This window comes from Lathyrus oleraceus, chromosome 5 (genome assembly GCF_024323335.1).
Source record: "Lathyrus oleraceus cultivar Zhongwan6 chromosome 5, CAAS_Psat_ZW6_1.0, whole genome shotgun sequence".
NCBI classification, from domain to species: domain Eukaryota; kingdom Viridiplantae; phylum Streptophyta; class Magnoliopsida; order Fabales; family Fabaceae; genus Lathyrus; species Lathyrus oleraceus.
In genome coordinates, this window is record NC_066583.1 from 306,921,463 (window position 1) to 306,930,501 (window position 9,039).

At 34.2% G+C, this 9,039-nt stretch overlaps 1 protein-coding gene across 4 annotated transcripts; it reads left to right on the plus strand.

The window, feature by feature from the left end:
- The first annotated feature begins 247 nt into the window (after window positions 1–247).
- Window positions 248–5,393, plus strand: LOC127084190 (uncharacterized WD repeat-containing protein C2A9.03). Of its 4 annotated transcripts, none has more exons than XM_051024590.1 (9): window positions 248–480; window positions 575–742; window positions 822–908; window positions 3,765–3,899; window positions 3,984–4,094; window positions 4,194–4,285; window positions 4,362–4,467; window positions 4,559–4,645; window positions 4,738–5,393. In XM_051024590.1, exons 1-9 carry the CDS (start codon window positions 340–342, stop codon window positions 5,149–5,151), a joined length of 1,341 nt encoding a protein of 446 aa, XP_050880547.1. In that variant the 5' UTR covers window positions 248–339; the 3' UTR covers window positions 5,152–5,393. The 4 variants fall into 4 exon arrangements, with proteins under 4 accessions (XP_050880547.1, XP_050880548.1, XP_050880549.1 ...); XM_051024591.1 differs by lacking the exon at window positions 248–480 and adding an exon at window positions 2,613–2,652 and having other exon boundaries at window positions 574–742; XM_051024592.1 differs by lacking the exon at window positions 248–480 and adding an exon at window positions 2,616–2,652 and having other exon boundaries at window positions 574–742.
- Window positions 5,394–9,039: the final 3,646 nt, after the last annotated feature.

The following is a 9,039-nucleotide window of genomic DNA, read 5'->3' on the forward strand; positions in this document are numbered from 1 at the left end:
ATAGGAAACAACCCATACAAATGCACAATAACTTTCAAAATTTAACATGGATCCGAGCTAAATGGGTTTGATTAGATCAGAATAACTCCTAAACCCTTATGTTAACGGCAGAACAAAAAAAGCCGTAAAGTAACGGCCGGTTAGATGGAGCCCACAACCTGATTAAATACCAAAGTGGACCCCACCTCTTTCCACCTCCTTCTACGCTTCTACCTTCTTTCTCACTCTCTTCTCTATAAGTACAACACTATCCGTAACTCATTTCTTTGCTCTTTCTCAACATTATTCTTCGCTTCTTCTTTCATTTTCATTCCTCTTTGTTAATCAACAACACTCATAATGGAGCAATTCAGCAACGACGATCTTGAATACGTTAACGACGACTACTTCGAATTCTCTGATTTCCAAGACGAAGAAACCTTCTCCAACAATGTTCCTCACCGTACCTCCGATTCCGACTCCGAAGACGATTTCGATACGGTACCGTTTCTCGTCGCTATTTAATTTTCGTTTATTTCATCGTTCAATTGAGATAGCGAACGAGAACAAGTTCAATTTTGATTTGAAACAACAGAGTAATGCCAAGACGGATACTTCTGCTTTGGAAGCAAGAAACGGGAAAGATATTCAGGGAATTCCATGGGAGATGCTTAATTATACTAGAGACGAATACCGTGAGACTCGTTTGAAACAGTATAAGAACTACGAGAGCCTCACGCGCTCTCACGAGGAACTTGATAAGGTTAGTTTCGGTTGAAAAGTTACAGTTCTTAATTTCGTTGCGTTTTTCACTTTTCTAAACCTTTTTTTTTGGTTATCAGGAATGTCTGGGAGTGCAGAAAGGCAAATCCTTCTATGATTTTCAGTTTAATACCAGGCTTGTCAAATCAACAATTGTGCATTTTCAGGTAGAGATTTTGTTCATTTTATTGGTAATTGAATTGGATGGTTATTCATGTGATTTATACTTAATTCATTGCTATATTTAGATATAAATAGAAGTTTTAGTTCATTTTTCTGCTGCTATTTGCCATATTTATATTACTTCTGTACTATCATGGTGGTTGTTTTTTGTTTGGATTATTTAATTTGCTTTATAATACATACAGCTAGTGCTTTAGTTCTGATTAATGGATTGTTTTTTTTTTGTGAATTACTTTATCTGATTACTGGATTATTTAATTTGGTTTATAATACATTCAGCTAGTGCTTTAGTTCTAACGGTTGTTTGGAGTCATACTTGATTAATAGTTGTTATGACTATAACAAACTTTTCTTTGCTTAATTTTGGTATTCTAGTTTTGCAGGATATTTGATAATAAACTTAATCAAACACTTCTTGTATAAGTGCTTATGTATAAGCTATTGTATTATTTCTATAATAAAATATAAAATAAATTCAAAATACTTTCATATAAACTTATAAGCTATTTTTTTAGGCTATCCTGAAAAGCAGAAGTTCATAGGCTGAAACCATCTTGTGGATATTGAATAAACTGTTTGCATAAGTTCTCTAAAAAAGTCTCACAATTCAAAGAGTCTCACAAATGCTTTTATACTTAAATAAGATCAAATAGGTCAATAATCTAAGCATGTTTTTAAACCAAATTTTTTGAAATTTCACCTTGTACAAACTAACTTCCTACCAGCTTGAAGTTTCAGAGTTTTTCAAAGACTACTTACTAATTTGTGAAAACATTGTTCTTGTCCATGACCTTATATTTCTCTTACGGTTAAATTTATGCGGTGCTCAGATTTGAAAAATTAAACCTTCTTTTTGATAAATTCTTTATCAAGATGTTTCGGCAGTTTCGGATATTCTTTTCTAATTTCTACTGACAGGACGTTTTCATGCCAATTGATGGATACGGTTACATCAAGGAAGTATGACTTGCATACTTAAAATTTTAGTGATTCCCTGGAAGCAAAACGTCTTTTTCTTACATTTAACATAATGACTGTGCACACGCAGCCACTTATCGACGCCCACATACAATACTTGAGATCAGACTAGAGATTTATAGACTTTATATAACATACCTTTCCTGTCAATTAAGATTCAGAACACATGAGTTGGATTATGCCAGTACTGTTCCTAACTGGATTTAGCAGAGTATTGCACTAAATAGTTGGGCACAGTACATTAGTTTTTTTAAGTCAAATATTAGTCCTGTGAAGTTCCTGACTTAATTCTTGGAGAGAAAACTATACATGGTTGGCATATTGTCTTCAATTACCCTTTTATATGGAAAGATTAAATTTGGTGGGATATGACTTATGACAAAGTAATTAGCAGTCATAGTTATCACTTGTGGCACAAAGATAAATTATGTACTTGCATAGTTTCATAATAGCCACTGTAACGACAGTTAATAGTACTAGTTCTTAAGCTAAGTTTCAATATTACTGTTTTTCTCACTAATTTTTAGTTCTATGGTTTTCCATTATTACATCTGTTACTTCCCGTACATGATTATTCCCTTATGTATTTGTCCTCCTTTTAATTGATATATGTTCATATAATATTGCAGCATTATTTAACTCTGCAATATACTGTAGTTTATTGCTTAACCAGTTTATGCATTTAGGCCTCTTCTATCTCTCTCTTAAAGCAGGTGGAAAGTGAGCAGCTTGGGAGGACATAATTTTATGGTATGATAGGAAAATATTTGACCACATTTGAGAGGGCTCTACAAATATCTGATATTAGTAGTCATTGATTGATTTTGTTTTGTCAAAAGAAGCTTCACGTCATGATGTTTGGCCGTATATTTATAGAATCTAAATGTGTATACAATATTAGAGTAGTTACATCTCTTACTGTTTACAGTTTCCTCCCTACTTTGAGCACCTCTTTACTGCTGTGGATATTGTTTCATTCTGCATTTATAGTCATCGAACTATGTTTTTTCTTTTATGTTTTAACTCTCTGGTAGTATTTCAGTAACAAAAAAAAAAAAAAATTTCACATTTTTATAAATTCTGGTATTTCATAAATATTATCAATTTTACAGTTTCTATAAATTGGATAAAATCTCTAATATTTAGTTTTAGCCTTCCTATTAGATATCATAATTCTTTACATACATTAGTAATTTCTGATTTCCATGATGTTGTGTGATTGATTGTGCAGTGATTACTCTGGCAATTATACTTGATTATAACCATATCATTCTCTCATTTCTGTCAGTCTCTACAAAAATCGCTGTCATCATCTGTAGTCTGGCCACCCATATCTGATGTTCATCATTTTTTACACTCCTATCTGTTGGAGTCGACCTTTTTTTTAAGAGATGGATAGAAAAGGAAAAAGACTTTTCTATCTTTTATCACCCTATCTTTTAAGACCAATATCTTCCACAAATAAACTTCTTGTCATTCACAGGTAAAAAAAGTAGGATTGCAGTTACCTAGTGCTGACATTTTAGGAGTTGTTAAGGAAAAGGGAAAAGAGGTTTTGTTGTGCATAATGCTGCTAGATATCTGTATTTACACAAATAACATAAGGTCAAATACAAACCTATATTGCATCAAACTTGATCCGGTCACAATCATATGCACTAACACATTAACATAACACAAATACCCTACCGATCTTAACATTTAAGTAACTGTTGTTACTCATAGATTCTTTTCTAATTACGGGTCATGTTCAATGCTAGAATGTGGTGCCTTATTTGCTTAGAGTGATTTTAATATCTTGTTTTATAATCAATATATTTCTCTCTGGGTGCTGATATTGATGTTATCGACGTGTCTTGTAGCTGAGGAATCTGTTGTGGGCGACATCAAAGCATGATGTATACCTTATGCAAAACTACTCCGTGATGCATTGGTCCTCATTACTACGAAGGAGTAAAGAAGTGCTTAATGTGGCAAAACCAATTATTCCAACCCTTGTACGTAGCTACTTAGCCGATCAAACAAAATCTGTTTCTTTTATACTCAATATCATCTTATTTTACTGTCCTTATGTTCATTAGAAGAAGCATTCTGGGTTAGCCCACCCTATCTCGCGAGTGCAAATTAGCACCATGGCTGTTAAGGAGAACCTGATGGTTGCAGGTGGTTTCCACGGTGAGCTTATTTGCAAGGTATGGATGGGCATTGGGCATATCATACTTTCTTTCAATTGAATAATCGCAACTTATGAAGGTCCCCTTTTTAACGGGTTTAAACTATTTTTGTACCAGAATTTGAATCATTCTGGAGTTGCATTCTGCAGTAAAATAACTACAGATGATAATGCTATAACCAATGCAGTGGATGTCTTCCGCAACCCCAGGTAATCATCTAAACGTCGAAGTTTATGTTTAATTATTTTTACTTGGTTGGTTTTTAACTCGTCTGTGTCTTTGCAGTGGGTCATTGAGGGTCATTGCAGCAAATAATGATTTCCAAATTCGGGTTTTCGATTCAGAGAATTTTGCTCCTCTTGGTTGTTTCAAGTATGATTGGTCTGTCAATGTGAGTGTCATCAACTGATATTTCTGCTGATATTTTAATTTTCACCTCTAAGAAATAAGAACACTTTGCAATAACAATTTGACTTTTACAGAATGCTTCTGTTAGTCCGGACGGAAAGTTGTTAGCTGTTCTTGGGGACAGTACCGAGGGCTTGATAGCTGACGCTAACACGGGGAAGGTACTTTAATTTGCAGATGCTTTTAGTCATTACACTATCCTTGGTGTTTTATTAAAATTCTGATTTTACATGCACTTTGTGGTATCCCTCAGATCACTGGAAACCTAAGAGGACACCTGGACTATTCTTTCTCATCTGCTTGGCACCCTAACGGACAAATATTGGCTACTGGAAATCAGGACAGAACATGCAGGTTGTGGGACATAAGAAATCTTTCGCAGTCTTTAGCAGTATTAAAGGGAAGAATAGGTGCCATAAGGGGCTTAAGATTCACATCAGATGGAAGGTTTTTGGCCATGGCTGAGCCAGCAGACTTCGTCCATATTTTTGATTCACAATCTGGTTATGCACATAGTCAAGAGATAGATATATTTGGCGAGATTGCTGGTATATCTTTTAGCCCTGACACAGAGGCTCTGTTTGTCGGCGTGGCTGATCGAATGTATGGTAGCTTGTTAGAGTTCACCAGAAAACATTATTATCAGTATCTAGACTCAATGCTTTAATCTTAAGCTTGATGTCTTCAAGATGTACAGAGATCTTATCATGTGCATATCCACGGGAAGATATCTATAGTAGGTTTATAATTTGATTTCGCAAAATGTTTTTTTTTCAAAATTGCCGAACTTGGTGCTGCAAATAGCAAATTTGCTTTACAGAGCTAATCCAGTTAAAGGCTTTTCCTTGTTTTAGAGCTTGAATATTGTATATTTGAAGCAATATAATGAAGCATTTTATTATTATATTACTTTGAACTTAATTTTCCTATCCAATCTGAGGATTTGGAAGAACGGTAGTTCCACACTTGTATGTATTAAATGTGGGCAAAGCTGTGTTAAAATTTCTTTATTCTACTACCAACCAAACCAAATGAATAATTGACGTATTCCAGAACCTTGAGGCCACGTTCATGGTGGTTGAGGACTTGCGGTTAGAGGTCCCATCAACATGCAAATGAGAGAAAAGTCATGCAAGAAATCAAGAATCCTCCTAATCTCTTTAGGAAGTCGTAGAGTCTGAGTCTTATCTCTCTTTACCTTTTGAAGCCCCCATTATATTAAAGGAAGATGCTATACGAAATACCAAAAACATGATATGTGTGTGTATATTTAAAGAGAATGACCTAATTGTAAACACTAAAATACAAAACAAAGTTTGATAATGGTCCACAAAAACTCTGCACGCAATTGTTTGATAATGGCCTAGTAGCCTTTTTCTTTTTTCTACGACCAAATCCAAATGTATGTTATTAAATAAAAATAGATAATTTTCTAAAATATCAGAGGTCATTTTCAAGAGATCGAATGAAAAATCAGGTAACTCCGTTTGAATGGAAAGGTGGCAAAATCTTCAACATTCGCATTTTGGAACTGACCAACAATCGTTTTACAAACATATGGATATTTTAAACGTATGAGCTCCACATATATAGATGATATGAAATATAAAATCCATCAAAGTCTAAGTCCCATTGTTCATTACAACAAATGGAAACAAGTAACAAGTCAGTTGTAACTTGTATGCTATATATGGTGATCTATTGATTAGTTGCCTTAAAATATGGGTCAGTCTAGGATTACTTTTGGTGAAAAATGGCTCTCAAATGGACTATATGAATTGATCACTCTTTCATACTCTTTGCACGAAATTAAAAAAATAAAAATAAAAAAAATAAAAAAAAATAAAAAAATAAATATATATATATATATATATATATATATATATATATATATATATATATATATATATATATATATATATATATATATATATATATATATATATATATATATATATATATATATATATATATAATAGGCTGTGTGTTCACTAATATTTTTGATAATCAATCACTTAATTTTGAATTAATTATTTAAAGGATTAAACTAGTAAATTTTAGGGCAAGTCTATACTAAGTTTTTGAGAAGAGAAAATATACATGCAGTGTTGTCAGATTGCTTGTAATGAATGTTGGGTATTTTCCAGTAAAATAACTATGTTATAGAAATAAACTAACTAGTTGATTTCGACGAAGTGGAAATTAGTCTTTTGAATGTTGAAGAAAAACAAGTAAAGAAAAACTTTAAATAGAAAATGAATTTATTTGTATAAAAGTAAAAATGGTAGGCAAGTACATTTGCTTCAGTAAAATTCGTTTCTCTCTTATGTCCAGGTACTTTGAGTGTATGTCGAAGTTTATAATATTTTTTTCATCCCTGATCCTAACACTAGAATCTCTATTTGTAATGCTATGAATTAACGGTCTTCCAATGTTCAAATCATTCTCCGTCCAACACATAGCTCTCAGTAGCCTGCTTGTCGAACGGTTAAGGAAGTCAATAATCTCATCTTCAGTAATAGGGTAGGATGACTTAACCTTCTCAGCATAACTCGACTCAGAGACCTCCATCTCTACGTCAGGGCTCTCAGTAGCCTCAACCATTAAGCACTTGAGCGACTCTGTATAGTTAGGGTCCTTAATCTGCAAAGGATCAGCATCCACTTGCATTGAAGTTTTTGCCTCGTCATCAAACTTTAGCTTCCCTTCATTTAGTGCTCATTGTACCAAGTCCTCGGAAAGGACACAATGAGAGGTTTTATGACCTAACAAGTTATGAAACTTACAAAACCCTCTTTTCTTACGCTGCTCTAAAGGCATCTTTAGTCCCTTAGGACTATGATTTGGCCATCGACAATTAAGTGGTCAAAGATCTTGTTGCAATTTGTTACATCGAAGGTATATGTTTTGGCAACACACTTATCATTTTTTGATTCGACCGAATTTTTTCCGTCTGATGGTTTCAATAGTTTACAAACGTAGGGAGGTCTTGGCTTAAGTTCAACCACATTTATATCATTTTCTCCGACCTTCTCATATCCTATGTCGTAATCCTGAACGATCATTTCGACCAACTCATGCTCAGACACTTGGGTAAAACACCTCGCCTTCAACAACCTAAAAATATTTAGGCAATCATCAATTGACTTGGGCGCCCTGCGCCTCACATTTAGAGCAGTCAAAATGGGCTATCCCATATGGACCGGTTCGTCCGACCCAAAAAACTATAGGGCTTGGACCTTAAAATTAGAGCCTATATTATTCAGGACTTTTTTAGCACAACCCTAAAAAGCCCGCTACCCATTAGGGCTAGCCTATATGGGTCGTGGATAGCCATTAGGCCTAGCCCATATGGGTCGTGCATAGCCATTAGGCCCACATATCTATGAAAAAATTTAAAAATATATTAATACTTATATTGTTTTACTCTAAAATAACTCATTGATTTTTCTCACCTCACTAAATTTTATATCTATTCTATTCAATCTTTTTCTTTTAAATCTTATACATAATCAACACTCTTTCCTCGTATTCTATTAGTTTCTCTTATGTTAAATATTCGAGTATTATTTTATACAATTTAGACAATTGATGTATTTAAAAACACATTAAAGTATTTATAAAAGATAATATAGTACTTAAAATTGTATTATGTTTAAAATAATATAATTTTTAATTTCATTTATAATAAATATTATGAGATTTTTATTTTTATTTTTTATTAAAAAAAACCGTTTAGGATCGGGTAGCCCGAAGCGCATCTAAGGCCGAACTCAGGTAGTAATTTTGAGCCCATATTACAACAGGGCTTTTATGGCCCAACCCTAAAAAGTCCTAGGCCCGCTAAGGTCGGCCAATTAAGGACCAAATGGCCCATTTTAACAGCTATACTCACACTAGTCAATTTTTTAAGACTAATTTTCGACTGCCCCATATATAATTGCTCATGGAATACCCTTTATAACTGATTCCAATTATGTATGGAATGAGGAGGGAGCGTCGTGAACCATGTGAAAGCATTTTTTGTTAGAGAATTTGGAAAGAATCTAATTTTCCAATTCTCATTGTTTTCTATATCGTCCACTTCATTTTGGTATCAGGCGATATGTTCGATAGTCGACTCACTTGTGTCTCTTGCAAACTTAGTGAATTCAGGGACTTTCCATCCCATGGGAAGTTATGTCTACAAAACATATCCAGTCAAGGGAGACACGAAATTTAACCTATGTATTCCTACATTAAGGCCATTCTGAGCAAGGATATTTTCGACCATATGGGCTAGATTATTCTAGCCCCTCAGGTTATCTTGTCGTACGTTCCTTACTACTTCTTCAACATCTTAGTTCCTGCCCGACACGACTACCCATGTATTAACCTGGGATATCCGTTCTTCTCCTCCCATAACTATATGGGGCCGACAAGTCGAGGTATCTCTTGTTGTTGTTGCCTCTGAGTAAAAGGAGTACCTCCATTGTCAGGGATCCCAATTGGCCTGACTGACTCAGTTTGAGGGTTTGGTTGTGCTTGGGCCCGAGGGGTGCCGAAAAAACTGGCT